Genomic DNA, 20,974 nt, shown 5'->3' on the forward strand with positions numbered 1-20,974 from the left:
CATCCAGAGTGCCTCCAGCCTCCGCACGGCACCCCTCCTCCGCGCCGGCCACACCACCCGAGAAATGGTGGCTTCTGGTCCCTGGACGGTGGGTGCCCACCGCCTGCCTGGCCTGCTGCTTCAACTGTGCCTGTCCACCTCAGGGCCCTCAGTGCTCGGCCCCGTTATCCTCTCATCATCACAACACCACAGAAAGCCATTCTCTCTTCTCCTCTGGTTTTGACCCAGCTGCATCCAATGCTGTGAGGATGTGGTGGCTGGTCTCCCCAGGCAGGCAGTGTGTGGAAGACACAGCGCTATGTTCTCTCTGATCAGAGGTGGACTAGATGTGTCCTAACACTTCCAACCCACACATCCCTTCAGCACCTGCAGAGTCGGGAACAGGAACAGAATGAAGCAGACAAGCATCAACACAATGAACAGCGGTACAAATGGAGAAGTTCCACTCGAGCAATAGTGTGTCCAAGGAGGTCATAAAAAGATAAGGCTACATATTTTTTGAAGACACACACACACAGAGAGAGAGAAGGCGGCGTTAAAATGGCGAAGGTGCATAAAGATGGCAGCCCTCATGTTATTATCACAAATGCCTCATTTGCTAAATTCGCCGTACTGTACAATGCTCTGTTACTTTAGTTTTATTTTTTTGCGTCGCATTAGCACGGTATACATGATCCCAATACTAGCTCCAAGACGGCGGCAATTTGAAAAAACTAATAAGTAGATTGTGCTAATTTATTGGCACATTGAACCATGTTGAGTGTGTAGCTTCCAAATTCATAGTGCTCAAACAATGTCATCATATTTCAATTTCTCCATCTTTTTTCTCCAATCAGCTGGGTCCCTCTCAGGCAGAGTCACTGTCTGAATGCATTACTTTCCCGACCTCGACACCCTAGGCGTCTGCATTCCCACGGCAACGCTTGTGTCCCCAGGCACCAGAATAGAGTCGGCCAGTGACAGGGAAGGGCAGAGGCACCACCCGCTGCCAACTGCATCGTGACCCAGAGGGCCGATACATGCACCGCCTAAGTAGGTTACAGGAGCTGAATTAATCAGGCTGCCACTGAGTCAACACTCCACACCACCATGCAGCAGTTTGTTTCCCAGAGACCCGGGCCAGGCGCCAGGGCCAGGCGGTGTGACTATGAAGTCAGCCTAGCCCAGCAGCGCCTCATCACAGTCAGTCAGTAGGCATTGGATAGTGTCAGATTAGGGATAATAAGAGTTCGCAGAGGCACTGGATCAAGTTCTGTTTAAATGCTAGTAGGGTCTGAGAATTGGACCAGGTGGTGGAACTGAACCTGGTCCACCGCTGCTGCATTAGAGCACAAGGAGAGCAGGCAGAGTGTCCCATAACCCTGCTCTAGATCGTACTGCCCTGACAGAGGAGGTCATTTGAAAACATAATGGAGCACTCAGAATGAAATAGGGCAGTGTGACGTGAACCTGTGAATCACAGTGCTGCACCAAGGACACACTGCTCTGCACTGGCCTATGGATTGCCTGCTAACAGTTCTAAGAGTTTCTGCTCAAAAAAACTTTTCTAGATGTCATGGCACACCATTACCATATGATCTGTCATGACGTTGGCCTGTGGGTAAGGTTTATGACCCCCCCATAAATACCTTTCTCCCTTCCCTCTCTCTCTGACTCTACTGATGGACTCTTGAATAGCCTTTGTTAAACATAGAGAGTCTGGGAACATCAAACAAGTGGGGGAAAGGAACCATATTTCGGTAATAGAACCAGTTGAAAATATGCGTTGGTACTTAATGAATATGATGTCAGTTCGGTTGTCATCTGAGACATTATGACTGATGACAGGACGACATAAACTGTATCTGGGAAAGTCTACACATTCTAGTTATCAGATTCACATGGAATTGTTGAGCAATTTAAATGTTTAAATACGACACTATTTGTGAAAAGATTAAATGTAATTTTAGCTTCCAAATGAGAGATTTGGGTTTTCATAAAGTTAGAGCTCTGCTCAATCAGTGGCCCGCCCCTGTGAAGAGACATGGGTTATAAACTAGGAAACACAACCTTCTCTCCCTCCACTATATAAGCCCTTGACGAAAATGTAACCTTCTGTTCCGAGGACGATAGGACGACGGTCCATACGTTGAAAAGGACTAACATGTCAACTACAGAACTAAGCCAACCTCAGCGTGAGCTTTGGCTGCAAATGGTATGAACTTTGAACTCTTATTCACTACAGAAGTGATACCTCCTAGCCGCTGAGTTAGCAGCGGCCGCTGTAAACGTGGGCTAGGAGAGGACAGACAGAGTATTCTGTCTACCACCCAACGACGACACTACAACGTATCCCGTTCACCACCAGAGACACTCTTCAAAGGACAAAGGACTCTGTTGGGCAACACGGCCTTCCATCTACCACCAACCTATTGAAGCGCAGCTCAGAGTAAATATTTATTGCATTTTCCTTTTCCAAATGGGCGGTAATTTAGAATGCATAGGATACTGTATTTACGATAGCACAGCTTCTCCCTTTGTTCCTCAGTCTTCCCGCTCTTTCACTCAAACCCAACCCCCTTTCCTATGTGTAACTAGCTGTCATATCTGCTCTGTCCGCAAGGGATGTTTTCCTTTATGACATAATTTGTAATCAAGGTATGATTCATTCTGTGTATATGTAATTCTGTGTGATTAGTTAGGTATTTAGTAAATAAATAATTAAACCCAATTTTGTTTTGCTGATTCAACTTGTTAGCCAGTGTACGTGAAGATAACCAAGAATTTACGATGTTCAGATGAGACTGAAATAAGGTGACGATTAATGTTGACTGCTATTGATGTAAAATATTACTAGGTCTTTCAGAGTTTATTCGGAAGATAACAGCTCTATAAACACTCTTTCGTGGTGCCCCGACTTTCTAGTTAATTACATTTACATGATTAGCTTAATCAGGTAATATTAATTACAGAGAAAGGATTTTATAGAATAGCATGTCATATCACTTAATCCAGCATAGCCAAAGACACGACAGATCTGATACAGAGAAGTGCCACAGTTCAGCAGAGGCCAGACACTGAACATACAAAAATACTATCTTTACATTCCTACTTTCCATTCAGCATAATTTATGTTAGGCTGAACTGACTGAAAGACAGGGTTGACTGACAGCAACAGATTCACAAGCAGAATCACTGGTCAAGCTCTTCTTCCAGATACTTATCTGGGATAAAATAGGCCCAATCCAGCATCCTGCAGGCAGACATCAATTGAAGCCAGTGAGCTGTCTGGGGGGTCAGGAGCCCTTGGTGTCAAATCAATCATCTCAGAGCTGGCTGAATGATATTTCCCACGCACCGATTCCTCACTTTTCACTATTCAACACTAATCTGAACCTAGCGCCCAGCTATATTTAGCACCACAATCCACCACAGCTCTTTGTCCTCATGTAGGCTACTGTAGCTGCTTACCGATATGGGAGCCAGGGGAGGACTGCTTTGCTCTTGTGAATTACATGCAGCATAGGGCTTGCTTACGTCACCCATAACTAATGCCTGCTGGTTTAGGCCCTGAGCTGATTACAGATAGGGCCTACCGGTAGAAGACAAAGGACTGTTTGATACATCTCTGTGATGAAAGACAGACACAATGGACAACATGTGGTGATAGGTGGGCCTACACACAAATATTATCTTTGGCTAGCTAGGCCTAGTCTAGATGTTTTGGATTTAGCCAATCAATATGAAAAGAGGGGATCTCTTACAGGAACCTCAAAATCCTCGTCTAGATGTTTTGGATTTAGCCAATCAATATGAAAAGAGGGGATCTCTTACAGGAACCTCAAAATCCTCCTCCTGAGGTAAGGTATCATTGACAGTGTAGGCTACATGGTATATTTTGGTGGCAGTATGGCCTCCTGTCCGGCAGTGAATAGCTCATTAGGACTATGATGCTCCCCCTTCCATTCGAATCGTTACACAATCCAGGTGTAGAAAGCTCTTAGAGACTTACCCAGAAAGACTCACAGCTGTAATCGCTGCCAAAGGTGCTTCTACGAAGTATTGACTCATGTGTGTGAATATTATGTACATTAAATAACTGTATAATACATACAATAACTGTATAATTGTGTGTAGATGGGTGAGAAAAATACATTTTGAATTCAGGCTGTAACACAACAAAATGTGGAATAAGTCAAGTGGTATGAATACTTCTGAAGGCACTTATTGAAAATCATACCGTCTGTATATCAAAATAGCCCAGTATACGGTATAAACGTTATATCGCCCAAGCCTAGCACAGTTCACAGATCCATGATTAGTGAGGATTATTAGGACAGATTCATAGGAATACTGTTAAACCCCTACTGTACACTTTACTCACCTTCCAATATTTCATGGGTTGAACAATTGAATATGGCAACCACTGTATTTTTATTCACCAATATAGTGTACAAAACATTAGAAAAATGCTAACCTCCCTTGTTATTGTAGTGGTGAGATGTGAGCATGTCTTCAAAGGGTATGATATTTGTGCGTCTAACTTTCTCACTCATTTTATTCACAATTAATTCTGGATTATCCGTAATCATGGTAGCATCCACATTAAATGGAGAAGTGTTTAGAAACATATGATATTCGCATTTACAATAAAAGTGACTCCAAAAGGACACAATACATTATTGGGCACAAAAAAAATCTGAAACACAACCAAAACAAACAGCATGTGTATTAAAGTAGTCAAAAGTTTAGTGTTTGGTCCCATATTCCTAGCACGCAATGATTACATCAAGCTTGTGACTCTACAAACTTGTTGGATGCATTTAAGTGAATTTGTCCCAATACTTTTGGTCCCCTAAAATGGGGGGACTATACGCAAAAAGTGCTGTAATTTCTAAACGTTTCACACGATATGGATGAAAATACCCTGCACTTTAACCTCATAGCCATTGTATAATTTCAAATCGTGTCACTGTCCCAATACTTTTGGAGCTCACTGTATTTAGTGTGTAAATGCTTTCCAAACTCGTTTTTTAAATTATTCATATATATTTTCTTTACCCTAAATAATATACATGATCAGTATTTTTTTATCTACCAATTGGTGCTGAACATTTGATGAATATTAGGGCTGTGACGACACCAGTATCCCAATATTTTTTTCATGGCAAAAATGAAAACACTGGTCCTCTAAAAACCTGCTGTATGTAAAATATTGTGTGCTATAGGTTGGAAAATAAATACGTGTGACTCTAGATGACAACATCATCCAGAGTCAAGCCCCTCGCCTCCAGAGGTTTGCATTGTCTACATCAGTGGTCGCCAACCGGTCGATCACCAAATATTTCTGTAGAAAAGCCAACGAACGATAAAGGCTTGCGCTCCTTCTTTAAAATCGTGTTGAGCTGTTGCAGGTAAGTGCACTTGATTCAAAAGTCCTGCGCACCGGGTTTGCAAAGTGTTCCCATGAGACAAAGTACGCCTACCCGGCGGACCAGCAAATCTGTGACTAAATCCAGTGCACCTACTGCGCTGCCCAATCGGATAGCTCAAATCACCGTGGCTACAGAGCTTCCATGACCCTGGCCACAGCCAAGTTTAATAGGCTACTACCGGTAGCCTACGTAAGATTTAATAACTTTTAAAACCATGACCACAGAGAGACTGTCAACGAATACAGCAAAGAGCTGCTGTTTTTATGAGTGAGTTCATGTTTAAGTGCATATTCAACAATATTACAAAACGCACTTCTCCACACTTCTGCTTGGGCTGCAGCTACGATGAATGAGTAGCTAAGTATCATTAGCCCTGCGTTTTATTATTATTAGCAGTTCGTCGTGTCGATTTTAATATTAAGGAATATTTAACTTTCTCTGGTCATAGGAACAACATGAATTTGTGCATGAGGCAGATGCGGTGCGACTCGAGTTTCGCCATCAGGTGGAAGACGGTGTCCCCTCTCTCTGGTCAGTCTCACCGGAGGAAAGGAAGGAGAAAGCAGGGACCGTGAGAGGCGGTTGGGAAAAATAGTTTTGAACGGTCATCCAACTCGGAATTCCAAGTCGGAAACTCGGCATCTTTCTAGAGCTCTGACTTTTCGACCTGAAGATCACTGACGTCGTGATTTGACCATCAGTCCAGTAAAATGAAAAAGACAATTATTTAAATTCATGCTCCACAGTGCCTCACAAGTGCTAATCCAACTGATGTATTTTGTTATCAAAGCTTGAGTTTTGAAATATAATATGGTCTGGTTAACAATATTGGCAGGCCAATCATATAGCCAATATGCTGTGATAATGTATTAGACCTACTGCCCAAACTTTATTCCTACAAAACTGTGTGAGGTTAATGTAAAAAAAAATATCTGAGCAGTAGATCTCAGCTTGCTTTTTGACTGGGAAAGTGATCTTGACTCAGAAAAGGTTGGTGATCACTGGTCTACATCTTAATGTATGCAGTCTACTGCCAAAAATAGATGAGATTTGCTTGCTCGCCAGAAAGAGAAAACTTCAAAATTACCCGAAAGGACAGAAATCGGAGAGAAGGGGATGTGTACGTCTATGTCAGAGCGGACTTTAGTTTTAACACGAGAACAGATTTAAACCATGATCGCATGGAAGCAGTTTTGCTCGATATGTTATTACCTAAGAGCAAACCAATTTTGGTAGGGGCTCTGTATAGAACTCCAGACCAGAGTGACTTTAATGAGATCCTTCAAATATATGTACTGCATACTGTGGCTTTCTTAACTCTGGAGTGATTCTACTGAGTTCTACTCTCAAGGATCTAGGCACTTGCAACAAGCCAAAAACAGTCAAACAGCATTGGACATCAATGGTACTGTAACCTTTGACCGAGCACAGGTGGCTGATAATTTTAATGAATTGTTCACCACCATTGCCAGCAACCATCCTATTCAAACCTATTATTCAGCCAAGGGCATCTCCGAAGGACAATTTGGATTTTCCCAGGTTTCAACCTCAGATGTTACAAAGACTTAAAGATCTTGACAAACAGAAAGCCACAGGACTGGATAACATCCCGGCTAGATTTCTGAGTGATGCTGCTGATCGTATAGGACCTTATGAATTAAGTGAATCTGTGAACAGATCCTAAAGTACATTGATGACCATAACATTTTATATGACCTTCAGTCCAGTTTTAGACAATCCTATTCTACCGACACGTTTACTATACTTGACAGATTTGATCAAGCAAGAAATTGACACGGGCAACTTCTGTGATATGGTAATGGTTGACCTACAAAAAGCATTTGATACTGTGAACCATTATATTTTGTTGCACAAACTGTAAGCAATTGGTTTTGGCACCAACTCCTTATTATGGGTTAATTCATACCTAACTGATGTGTATGTGGGCGTGACGCTGTCTGATGCTAATGAGATAAATTGTGGTGTCCCCCAGGGGAGCGTTTTGGAGCCTTTGCTTTTTTGCTCTACATAAATGACATAGACTCTGCCTGTTTATGCCCTCTGTTCCTGTATGCAGATGATTCTGCCCTATTGGTTTCACATAAGAATAAGGAGCCTGTTGAAAAGACACTGAGCTGTGCCACTATGACTATGCATTGCATCTCAAGGTTCATAACAAAACATCTGAAGGACAAACTTCAAAACGACCCAAAACAAACTAATCAGAATTATACTCAAGCTCAGCCCTCAGACTTACATTGGTCCTAATAATTTCAGGGAAGTGAATTGGCTTACAGTTTATCTCCGGGTGGTGCAGATTAAACTGTTGATGGTTTTTAAAGTTATACATGACCTTGCCCCCAGTTACCTGTCTGGTTATTTTAATTTCATTAGACTCTCTCATAGCCATCACACCAGAACCAGTGTAGCCAATATCAGATCACTGCGCTATAGGAGCATGGCTCTTTCCTTAACACTGGTGCAGCGGAGTGGAATGGTGTACCAAACCCTATTAAATCCATCCCTACGCTAGGAAGTTGTAAGATAAACCTGAAGAAATGGTTCATGGGTAAAATTCTTTAAAAAACGGCACAGCCTTAAAGAAAGTATACTTGTTTCAATGAACGTTACTTGGTAATCTGTTTTATTACATTTCCGGTTTCTTCCCTATTGATGAGATGTATTTTGTTTTCATGTTATAATCTTGTGTATATTTCGTTTTTATGTATTTTCATGAGGAGCACAATGGAATACGTGTTTAAACGTTGTGTCGTCCTCAATGAGTTTAATGCAGTGGTGGGCCGTCAGGGCCTGCAAGGCCTTCTCTGCTGGCCTAAACATCATCAGAATATATATATTTTTTTAAATATATTTTCCCACAAATATGTATTAAATTATTCCCCAGAGTAAGAGTTATACTCTTCATTTCATAGCTTTCCTCTTGGTTGCACTGCTTCCAGCCCCAGGTTGAGATTTTGAGGGCTGGTCTTTATGTTAGATCTTTTATCCAATCATATTCAGCCATCATGTGTTGCCAGGGGTCTAAAATCTGCCCTCAGGCCTTCAGAAATCAACAGTGCGGGCGCTTGTAGCTTATAGTGAATGGAAATGAAAATGTAGTGTCAACCAATCAGCTTTAGAGTTGGCTATTGTACGCCTTCTGGCTGGCTCCAGTGTTACACAGGAGCCAGCTAGCAGGCGTAGTGCGTGCACGTCTTTTGATTGGATTACCAATATTGAGAGGCAGGTCCTATGGAGATCTAGGAAACTGAATTTGATAAACGAATTAATTCGCGTACTACTAAGCTGTTTTTTCAACCCACAATGGCGGAAGGAGGAGAAGATATCGATTTGGTCGAGGATATAATTATAACGCCATTCTCAAGACGAACTTTTCAAGAAAAGTTAGACATTGTAAGGAGAGGTCGCCCGACGCCACAAAGCCTGTCACAGGCGGGAAAGTGCTTCGTTCGCTCGCCACTTTCAAAGTTTCAACTACGAGCGCTGTCAATGGCTCACAGGCTCCTTGGCTCCGAGAAGCACTGCAAACTGTACTGCTGGGAATGCCTATTATTTGCAAGTGATCGATTTGGTGTTTGGAGCCACACTGGCTTTGCAAACTTGAGTTGTCTAACCAAGGCAGCAACGAGACACCAAAGTACGGCTGGGCACTAACAAGCAATGGTGCTTTTGAAAACTTTTGGGGACACCGGAGTGGATCTACAGCTCAAAGAACAAACGCGCAGGGCAACGGAGCTGCACAATGAAAAGGTGAAGGGAAATATTGAAAAGACTCATTGATTGTGTCATGTTTTTGGGTAAACACTGTTTACCCAAAAATGTCAATTTGTCAATTTCAAGGTGACGCAACGCCTGGTTATACTGCGTTTCTGTCTAAATGTATAGTTTCTAGAGCCATGGCATCATAATGAGGTGGATTAATTCGGGTGGGACTGTGTAGTACCTCACTGAAGGCCCAGGCCCACGGCACACCACTGGTTTAATGGCATTGTACTATATCCACATGTGGTTGTATGGTGTTAAAAAGGTCAAATAAATCAAACAAAAATACTTAGTTTCCAACATTAGGTTTGTTTTCCTAAAGAAGTTAAATCCCCTTCGTGTTTACTTTCCTTGCCACAATACTAATGAGTATCGTGACACTAGTAATGTCCCGGCCCTAACGAATATGCGTGTATTTACACATCTTTCTTTCATTGATCCCTAATAGTTTCTATGTGAGAATTGCCAGAATAATCTTAGATGCCCCCCCAAAATTGGTCTACGCTGGCATGGTATCGCCCTGTGATCTTGTGCACTAACAGGCACATCCAGAGCCGTACTGTAAATATATAGCTCTGGGGAAATTATAAAAGGCTACAACATTCAAATATTTATTTAGTGCTTTTCTGAAACACAATGTATTACAAGAATACAATAGGCGGGGGGAATGACAAATCTGCTAACCAGAGATAACATGATAAATAGGCGATTATAGCATGCAGATGCACCTGCCATTAAAACAGAATTGACCCCAGCCATTGACACCTGAGCCAGGAGACCCTCGGGGCCTTGGTGGACAAAGGCAGCAGCATAAGATCAAAGACCCTGTGATTACTCCTGCCCGTGGTGCACCCAGCTATATGGCTAGTGAAGCACGGTTAGTACTATCTAGAATCCTTGGGATGTCCATACCCTGACCTTAACGCTCTTAACCTATTTAATCCCATCGGTCACAATAGTGACCGTAAAAAACTTTTCAGTTATAAGGCTCTAAATCTTTTACTGAATGACGTATCAATGCATTTACAGCAAATATTGAAATAATAAAGGGTCTCAATGAAAGATGTGTAGTGTCACATGTTTAGTGTAAATTGTCACATGACCAGAGCTGTTTACTTCCTGGTTGCACCATGAGAAGAGGATGGCTGCATCAAAGCTCCCAAACAAAAGGTCAGTAAAGTATGTTAACATAAAGATAGGACAAAGATTTTTTGGTACACATCATCTTTAAGGTGTCTAGTATTGATACATGCATTTGCAATTGCTCAACTTTGTTCAGTGTGGTCATAGAATGTGTAAGCATGTTGACGGCAACAATAGTGACCCGTGGGATATCACAGTGCATCTAGGTATACACATACTGATACACATACATAGGTCTTGTTCTACCTAACTTTCTACTCTGTTCTTTGTTTTAGTTTCACTTTGAGTCAAGTTCGGGATATGTTGGATCTAGGTGACTGCCCAGACAAGGCATGCAACATTGCAGTTATCCCTCAAAATGAGAAAGATGCTGTCCTGAGTGATTGTGATAGCAATGGGTCAGATATGGACTATGGACAGGCCATTTGCCAGCCAGGCTGTTGAATGCATATGCTGAACCTATGCAAACAGATCATGACAGGAACAACGTTATCAGTGATGATGACCTACCCCTCACCCCCCCATCCACAACCTCCCCCACCCCCCTCCATTGTTGATAATGAAGAGCCAAGGGCCTCTACCCGCCAGAGGGTCCAGTCAGAAGAGCCAAGAGAAAAGCTGCAGGTGGCCAAAAATAAAGATTGAGTGTTCAAACGATCAAAGAGGCCTGCCACCGCTGTGATTCCAAAACACATAGTATACAGCCCAAATATGCAAAAGTTTGGCACGAAACCACTGAGCCACGGAAGGAGGTCTTTACTGGCTGCTACTGTTGAAGATCAGGCAAGATATGACAAAGCTTCTCACTGGCCAATCAACACGATGTACCGGTTCCAGAGAAGTCGTCATTGTGACAAACGTACTACCTATGCATGTGAGAAATGCAAAGCGCCACTGCACATTGAGTGCTTAAAGATATACCATGGACAGTAGAAAAGGAGATAAGAGCGAATGAAAAAGGGCTGAAAAAGACAAAAGAAAAATAGAAAAGTCGATAAAGGGTGAGGAGAAGCAGTACAACTGACTCTAGGAAGAAAGGAAAAGTCGACGAAAAAGATAATCAAAATGACTGAAATGTTTTTGGAAAAGAAGGTCAATTGATTCAAGACATACTGTATGACAGTAGGTCTGACTCATCACAGTTTAAAATAGTTATGCACAAACTAATCTTGCACTTGGTTCTGAAGCCTACCTCTATGATATATATATATAAATATATATATAAAAGCACTCATTGTGGAGTGGCGCTTTTTATATGAATAATTGTATTTTGTTCAGTGTAGGCCTCTACTTGAATGCATATTCTACAGGCTACCTCTATCCTAAATGTTACCTTTATGTTCAGTGGGAATGAATCACACGACTGCTATACAGTTGTTAGTGAATGTTGCACTAAAATGTCACAATGACAATGTTACAATGAATATTGCACTAAAGTACAAGTTCAAAAGTTACAATAAAGTTACAATATTAATGTTTCAGTACATGTTGCGCTAAAGTAACAATGTTACAATGTATGTTACAATAAAGTAACAATGTTGAAATACGTTGATGGTTGTTGTCTATTTGTCTTTGCTCTCAGTGTTCATATCGTGTTGTATAAGGGTTTTTGATGTGGTAAATAGTCACACTAGAACGTGACGGGGCATTCTAGAGGCAAAGCTGGGGACTGCCCGTGACAGAGTTTTAAATGTGTTAATAACTGGGTTGGGATTTATAAGAACTTTGATAACTGCATAGGAGAAATATGTTAATTTAGTATACGTAACATTATCCCACCGGTCACAATTGTGACCGACCATAAAACACACTTTTTCACCTACTTTTCCATTAAAATTTCAAAAAAGAATGATTGATTACTTCAAAGGGTAACTAATGACACTTGATTTGGATATTTTCATGTCTGGGAAAAATTCGGGATTAAATGGGTTAAATTTCAACTTCAATGGGGCGACGTCAAGAATCCCTGATAGCAAATAATTAGTGCCGTGGACCAGTGAAGTACGCGACTTCTCACCCCCCCGCGTTACCAGACAGGCTAGCTGGGGTTGGTGATCTTCTAGCTAGCTGACGAGTTGACGGATAGTATTTTTTACAGGTTTGCATGTTGCTGCTTGCTATCTATAAGATACCTAACATTGAATAGCGTATTGGTATTTAAAACATAAAGCGACACATTTGAACGATTGCGCAATTGAAATGTAGCTAGATAGGGTTTGTAAGCTACCGTAATGCTTTACTCTAGTATCGTTGATGTGTGAAATGTAAACCCCCTTACCAGGTGAAGAGCGGACGAACATCTGAAGCTAGAAAAATGACGTTAGCCTCCCCGTTCCTATTATCAACATTAAAAAACAATGCTTGGTTTACCCGAGGGTCGAGGGTAAACGTTGACCAAAAGTTGTGTTTTCTCTTGGCGCAAGTTGCAGTTGCGACCGAATGCTGTGCTGTCATCCATTGACTGCTGGTCCTGACCGTGACCGGTGTCGTCTCCTCTTACCACCTCTCTACGACCGTCAAGCCATCACACGCAAATTCAGTTGGACGCGGATAGCCTTGCTTGACCATGTATTTGAGCTTCAGACAGATGGCGCAAGAGGAGCCTAGCGGAGAAATATGAGAATTGCACATAGGACAACAAAGATACTTTTATCAGTGGGGGCAGGGTCTTGTTTATTACATTTTTGTAAGTATGTTTGGATAGGAGAAAACAGAAATTATGCAATCTACGTCCTATTTGATTTTATGTATAAAAAATATTTAAAAATCAGAAGCATAGCAACATTGTAATAGCCATATTTTTGCTGTTATTAACTGGTGTTATATGTTAATTCATAATAGAGTCACTACAAAATAGTTGTATTCATTCTCTTTTGGAGAGACACAGACAGACAAAAGGCTCGAAACAAAAAACACCTGCTTCCTTCTTCCCATGCTTGTTTTTCATTTGGGGTACTCACAATTAAATTTAAACTGAGCCTCTAAGAATGGTCACACTTGAATGAAATTGGGTTTTCGGTTGGGTAAGTTATGACAGGCTCTCATATCAAGAACGTTTACAGCAATAAAACCCCAATTTAATTTTAGCTGTTGATGGTCAGCTGAGACAGCATAATGCTGCAACACTGCAGAATGTTGGCCTACATGTCAGTCTACTGAATATACTAACCAAATACTGTAGATATTCTCTAAATGAAAACAACATGCAATATTTAAGACTAATCTCCTTTATCTCTTCAAATATTTTACCATTTTAAATAGGGAGTATCATCTAGCCACCTTGAACTGTGTACACATCAAAGGAGGATCAGCTGAAAAGGAGGGGGCAATTGACATTGGACCTGAATAAAACAAACAGCACATCAGTAGTAATTTATTCTGCAGCAGGAAATAAAGACTGGAAAGGTCATTCACGCGTCATCAGTAACTCAATAGAGCATCTATGTGGAGGTTTCGCACAAACACACACACAAAGCTTAGACTAGGTAGCAATTTCAATGGTGAATCTCTATTGGAAAATGTTTTTAGTCTGACTAGGCTTAATCTGTGTCTGGGAAACTGGACTTAAAAAAAAAAAAAAAACTTTATTTAACTAGGCAAGTCAGTTAATAACAAATTCTTATTTACAATGACTGCTTACGTTGGCCAAACCCTAACTCGGTCGACGCTGGGTCAATTGTGCGCCGCCCTACGGGACTCCCCATCACGGCCGGTTGTGATACAGCCTGGAATCGAAGCACTGAGATGCAGTGCCTCAGACCGCTGTGCCACTTAGCAGCTCCTTGGTGTCTCAAATCACAGAACAAGGCCCCAAAAAAGGCACAAAGCAATCTGACAAGAGGAAACGCAATTGGTGTCAATTAAGTGTGTGAACATCTGTACTACTGTGGGGTATGAGTGTAGATGCTCTAATGAGTGGAACAGCTAGCCTCCCACCATAGGCTGACTCACCAGGAAATGGCACACCGCCACAAAGCCCACCCATTATGTTTTATTTAGACAATCCAAATAAAAAGGCACATAAAACATTGAGCATGTTTACGTAATAATTTCAAACATACATTTTAAAAAATGTAGGAATGTTTTACCTTTCTGCTAATCAGAAAGCCTAGTCTTCATAGGTATATACAAAATTACCATTGTTAATGTTCTAATACAAAATATTTATAAAAAAGGTTATCTTTCACATGTCTATTGTAACTATGACATCCTCAGAACTAAAATAGTTTTGTACAAAGATATACATTCAACTGCCTTCACAGAGGTCCAATAATTTCCAAATCATTGTTCTTTTCTTCTTGTTAAAAATGATGAAATATTCAATTCAAAATATTAGCTTATTTGAATCTCATAATCGTATCAAATTTGGCACAGAACAGGCAATTATAGCTCATCTACTCAATGCATAAGAAAACGCTCATCATTGGACTTTCTTTGAAAGAACTCAGGGGGGCATGCATCTTGTATGATCTTTCAGGAAATACCTCACACAGCACAAAAACCTTGCAACGGTGATATGGCCAAGTAAGAACGTCTTATCTAGTAATCTATGGGTCTCAATGCCTGAGATGTGCTGCCGAGGCCATGTTGGCTCAACTAAATTGTCTGCATCACACTACAACATGATCTAGTCGTACATTACTTTCATACACTTCTCAAAAACAATTAGTGTTTTGTTCTCAATACATCCGTCACCTCATCCATAAATCACCATGACACAGGCGGAGACAATGGATGTTTGATTGAAAGTATAGTTTGCTGAAATGATTATTAAAATGGACGGCTATGTTCACAAAATTAAAGCGTTCTTAGATCCCTAGTCTTTTAAGGACTTCTACGTTTTTCTTTTAGCAAAAAAGGTATATGGTGAATTAAATATTTACAAAGTAGCATGGGAAAGGATCAAGTTGTATTAGATGTGAATTCAATAAAATAAAACAAAAAATAAAGTTTACAGGGTTACTCTCAGCGTGTTATCTGAGCAGAGTGTCCATACTATCAGGGTCATCAAAAACAATATTAAAAAGGGTATAAAATATTTCTAACAAAACTATAAACTGTCACCAACATGATAATAATAATAATAAAAGAAATACACATTTGTGAACTTCAGGATAATTTCCTCAATGGCATTTGCAAGCCACTAGATGGCCCTGTTATTATGTAGGCTGGTTACCTAACACTCCAATTTGATCATTGATAATACTGCAGTTAAGTGACACATGGGATATGCTTTCAGTGCAATACTCATTCCTCTTTCAGTTTGTGTAAAACAATTTACGTCAACTGATGACCAAACAAAAGAAGCACACCTCTGCCATCCCTAACATACAGAAAAAAACTAACTGTACACATATTTAACAGTCAAGAGGGACAATTTCCAGATATCCACTTCAACAAAATAATACAGATTCAATTGTTGATGGTGAGAATACATTAACATGAACCTCAAGTGCATACCTCTTATTTGAAAAACAAAGTTACACAGCTGTGAAAAAAAGAATAACCTTCCGTCCAAATGGAAGTCTTTGTTCCTTTTGTTTGACTGCTCTCCTAAACATATGAAATACTGATTAAAAACAACTTATAAGAAACACCCACTGACTTTGTAAGAGAACTTATGGAACAATAAAACCAGCAATTCATACTTGCATTAATCCTTTTAAAAATGATCTTCCAATTGCAAAGGTATGGGTGTTTAGTGAGGCTTGAGAGGAGTCCTCCACTCTTGTTCATCCGACCCCAACTAATGTAGGCATCACTGTATAACACTTCATCGACTAACTACATCTAGTTTTGAAGTCATTCAGATAATAGACAAAACCTAACTTCTACACAACTGTTCTGGTTCTCTTTTCTGTGATGTAGCATTGGTTGGGGTGGAGCCATGTGACAGGGAGGTTCTCTCCCGCTGCACGGCACAAGTAGGCTAAACTTTCATTTCCAGGTCTGAGGAGTGGGCATCACCTCTTGTTTTGCCCAATTTTTCCCTTTCTTTTCTCTCCACCTTTTTTTTTTTTACCAGGGTGGGGACGAAGGCAGGACTTGGGACAGAAAAGGCATACTCTCCATGGACCTCATGGCGATGTTGAGGGGCCCGGACATTGTCATGGACATTGGGGTGCTGATGGCCAGAGGGTGGGCGATATTCATGTGTGCCGTGGTAGGGATGTTGATCGAGGCGATGTTGATGGGTCCAGTGATGGTGACTGGGTGCTGGAGGCTGACGTTCACCGTGTTGGTGGAAATGTTCATTTGCGACGCTATGTTGACGGGGTTGTTGGAGTTTCCCCGGTTCATCGTGGTGGTGATGGGGGCGGAGGCTGTTACAGGTGTGGCTGAGGCAGAGTTGTGGACGTCATTACTGTCTAGAGAACGGGATAGAGGATATAGTGTTTAAGGTTCATTGCTAAATCAATCAAACAAATACCTGTACACACAGACTTACTGCTTATTCCCCGCCATTAAAACAGAGGGAGGAATGCGGTCTGTACTCGACTATTTTGCATAGATCATTTTTTGCAGTGTACGCCTTCAGCATTCTTCTCTTTACTGCTACTGCCTTGACTCACCTGCAGCACAGATTAAACTAAAACTGACCATAATAGCAATAACCATTTCACACTTTTCTTTAAAATGCGGCAAATACATGCTTTTCTAAAAAAGAAAAATACTGAAGCAGGTAAATAATGTATAGCTTAAAACAGTAAAAAAAAAAAAAAAAATCTCTAGCGGTCATTCTTGCTGTACATAGTATAGTAAAACAGTTTTACAATTAGCGCACAGAAATGTTTATGGAATGTAATGATGATGCAATGTTTATAAATGAAGTGACACACTATCATGCAGCGTTTTCCCTATATTCATTTGGCTCTCGGCAGAAATGCGCCGCTGCCCCCCCCTTTTGGGAGTTTACCCACATCCTAACATCGATTTATCCTTGCCTTATACTTGTGTGTGTGTGATGTGACTGTGTGTATTCTTGGGTTGCGGGCAGGGGGGTTGGGGTAAGGTTTGGTTTTCACACAATGCTACATTATTATTACCTTTTTGTCCCCCTGAGGAGTTCCACTGCCAGTCCCCTATTCAGAAATAGACACACAGGGGTTATAAAAGGCTGTCTGCAGGCCAGCCAAGGCTGCTGCGCTAAGGCCAGGGTGTCACTCTCAGTGCACTCTACAGGCCCCACTTCAGGTGGGCAAGGTTGGTACAAACACCAAAACGGTGGCACACACCCTGGCCTACAAGTCCCTAGGGGGAGGAGGGAACGGGCCATAGAATTACTGTGGTGACAAGCAATACCCTATTTGTAGAGTTCTCTGTGCTGTATATGTCTGCCTTGTGTTGTGGACCCTTGGGAGAAGGGTGGCAGTGCTCGTTCAGATGGCAGCTCATGCAGAGTGAATAAACATAGCAGCTAAGGGATTTCCCTTCAGTGGCCAGGGAAAGGCCTTGTTGCTTCTACTGTCTGAGTAACTGAAACAGGAATCTGAGAAATGTTGATTATACATTGTTATTGACTACACCTTTTGAGCAGTGATTCATGTGTAATGCAGTGTTCTCCAGATGGGAAGAGATGAACAGGGTTCATGTTCCACAGCCACAGGAGAATCACAAACGCGTTGGCTAACGGCCTGTATCACCACAACTCAAATACAGCACTTTCACAAATGGAAATTCTCAGATTAATAAACAGGAAATACAGACACATAGTTACAGCGCGAAGGCTGAGGAAGAAACCTGTTATTGGGCTGTACTTGACAAAGTTATTATTATACACTATGTACAAAACATTAGGAACACCTTCCTAATATTGAGTTGCACCCCCCATTTTGCTCTCAGAACAGCCTCAATTCGTGGGGGCATGGACTCTACAAACTCTTGAAAATGTTCCATAGGGATGCTGACTCCAATGCTTCCCACAGTTGTGTCAAGTTGTCAGGATGTCCTTTGGGTGGTGGACCATTCTTGATTCACACAGAAAACTGTTGAGTGTGAAAAACCCAGCAGTCTTGCAGTTCTTGACACACTCAAACCGGTGTGCCTGGCACCTAAACACCCCATTCAAAGGCACTTCAATATTTTGTCTTGCCCATTCACCATCTGAATGGCGCACATATACAATCCATGTCTCAATTGTCTCAAGGCTTAAAAACCCTTCTTTAACCTGTCTCCTCCCCTTCATCTACACAGATTGAAGTAGATTTAAAAAGTGACATCAATAAGGGATCATAGCTTTCACCTGGATTCACCTGTTCAGTCTATGTCATGAAAAGAGCAGGTGCTCCTAATGTTTTGTACACTCAATGTATTTAAATGGTTACGGTAGCAGGGATTTTTCTGAATTATTTACTATGCAGTAATACAAAGTAAACTTGAGTTCATGCCACCAAAGATGTCAATAACACTAACAATAAAGACCCATGGAAGAGCAATCCTCTGACAAAAACCCTGCCCACTTCTAAATCTGTGAAAGTTGCACAAATCAATCGAGTGGGGAAGCTGTAAGGTTGTTGCGGTGGGATCAGATCTCACTTTGTGTTCCACTTTCCTCTGCGCCTTTATGCTCAAACACGAGCCAATTGCTGAAAGCGCTTTACATTTAGAACAGATTTTTGCCACAGGCCATTCACTTCTGTCAACCAGAATGTCAGATTACATACCACGTGCAGACAAAACAAATATTTAAAAAAAGTACGTATAGCATAGCGTATACATCTCTCCACTCAACGGATTGTAACACCCAATTCATGTTTGAAAACAGAATGTAATTGAAGAGAAATGGGGAAACGTAACTAGCGAGGAGGACATGGTCATCTTGGTAAACGTAAGGTGGGAGCTTCCATGTCCCGTAGCTCTACTACACAGACAATGAAACCTGCCTAAGGATAAAGTCAGCACCAGTCAAACATGAGATTTTCACTGTAATGTGAGATCACCTAGTGAGGTTATCCCAAGCACTGGCCTTTGGCACACTGTCTTGGTATGGAGTAAAAGACGACTTCTAGGAAAGTGTCAGCGATGGGATGAGAAGTGTGGATGTTCAATGTGTATACAAAAACAATCAAGTAAGAACTTTTGAAGCCCTTTGAAGTAGTTATTTTAAACCGGTTTCCCACATATTTAAATCTGTGTGTCTGTTTTAAGTACACTATACAGCGCATTCGGAAATTATTCAGACCCCTTTGCTTTTTCCACATTTTGTTACGTTACAGACGTATTCTAAAATGGATTAAATAAAATAAAACTCAATCCGCACACACACACGACAAAGCGAAAACAGGTTAAGATATCTTTGCAAATAAAAAAACAGAAACCTTATTTACATTATTCAGACCCTGCATCTTGTTTCCATTGATCATCCTTGAGATGTTTCTTCAGCTTGATTGGAGTCCACCCGTGGTAAATTCTATTGATTGCACATGATATGGAAAGGCGCACACACACACACACGTGTATATATAAAAAGGTCCCACATTTGACAGCGCATTTCAGAGCAAAAACCAAGTAATGAGGTCGAAATAATTGTCCGTAGAGCTCTGAGACAGGATTGTGTCGAGGCACAGATCTGGGGCAGGGTACCAAAAAAATGTCTGCAGCATTGACGGTCCCCCAGAAAACAGTGGCCCCCATCATTCTTTAATGGAAGACGTTTGGAACCACCAAGACTCTTCCTAGAGCTGGCTGTCCAGCCAAACTGAGCAATCGGGGCAGAAGGGCCTTGGTAAGGGAGATGACCCAAGAACCCGATGGACACTCTGACAGATCTCCAGAGTTCCTCTGTGGAGATGGGAGAAATTTTCAGAAGGACAACCATCTCTGCAGCACTCCACCAATCAGGCCATTATGTAGAGTGGCCAGACGGAAGCCTCACGTCTAGAGGAAACCTGGCACCATCCCAACGGTGAAGCATGGTGGTGGCAGAATCATGCTGTGGGGATGTTTTTCAGCGGCAGGGACTGGGAGACCAGTCAGGAGAGGGAAAGATGAACGGACCAAAGTACAGAGATCCTTGATGAAAACCTGCTCCAGAGCATTCAGGACCTCAGAACGGGGCAAAGGTTCACCATCCAACAGGACAACGACCCTAAGCACAGAGCCAAGACAACGCAGGAGTGGCTTTGGGACAAGTCTCTGAATGTCCTTGAGTGGTCCAGCCAGAGCCCAGACATGGACACGAGCTAACATCTCTGGAGAGATGTGCAGCGACACTCCCCATCCAACCTGACAGAGTTTGAGAGGATCTGCAGAGAAGAATGGGGGGGGAAACTCCCCAAATACAGGTGTGCCAAGCTTGTAGCATCATATCCAAGAAGACAAGGCTGTAATCGCTGCCAAAGGTGCTTCAACAAAGTACTGAGTAAAGGGTCTGAATACTTATATAAAAATGTGATATTTCAGTTTTGTATTTTTTATACATTTGCAAAAAACTCTAAAAACCTTTTTTTCTTCTTTGTCATTATGGGGTAGTGGGTGTAGATTGACGAAGGGGGAAAAAAACAATTTCATCAATTTTAGAATAAGGCTGCAACGTAACAAAATGTGGCAAACGTAAAGGGGTCTTGAATGCAATGTATATACAAAAGTATGTGGACACCCTTTCAAATAAGTGGATTCGGATATTTCAGCCACAT

The 20,974-nt window shown here is 41.6% G+C and overlaps 1 protein-coding gene across 2 annotated transcripts in view; it reads right to left on the reverse strand.

Annotated features, from left to right (window-relative positions):
- Positions 1-14,315: 14,315 nt before the first annotated feature.
- LOC120057195 (vascular endothelial zinc finger 1-like) overlaps positions 14,316-20,974 on the reverse strand; it is a 50,935-nt gene continuing 44,276 nt past the window's right edge. The window contains exons 5-6 of one of the 2 annotated variants that reach the window (XM_039005680.1): positions 17,387-17,422; positions 14,316-16,708 (exon numbers count right to left, since the gene is read on the reverse strand). In XM_039005680.1, coding sequence (XP_038861608.1) covers positions 16,359-16,708; positions 17,387-17,422 — 386 coding nt within the window. In that variant the 3' untranslated portion in view covers positions 14,316-16,358. The remainder of the gene's footprint in view (positions 16,709-17,386; positions 17,423-20,974) is intronic. The other variant, XM_039005681.1, reaches the window with a different exon arrangement.

Source organism: Salvelinus namaycush, chromosome 12, assembly GCF_016432855.1.
Source record: "Salvelinus namaycush isolate Seneca chromosome 12, SaNama_1.0, whole genome shotgun sequence".
Lineage (NCBI taxonomy): Eukaryota > Metazoa > Chordata > Actinopteri > Salmoniformes > Salmonidae > Salvelinus > Salvelinus namaycush.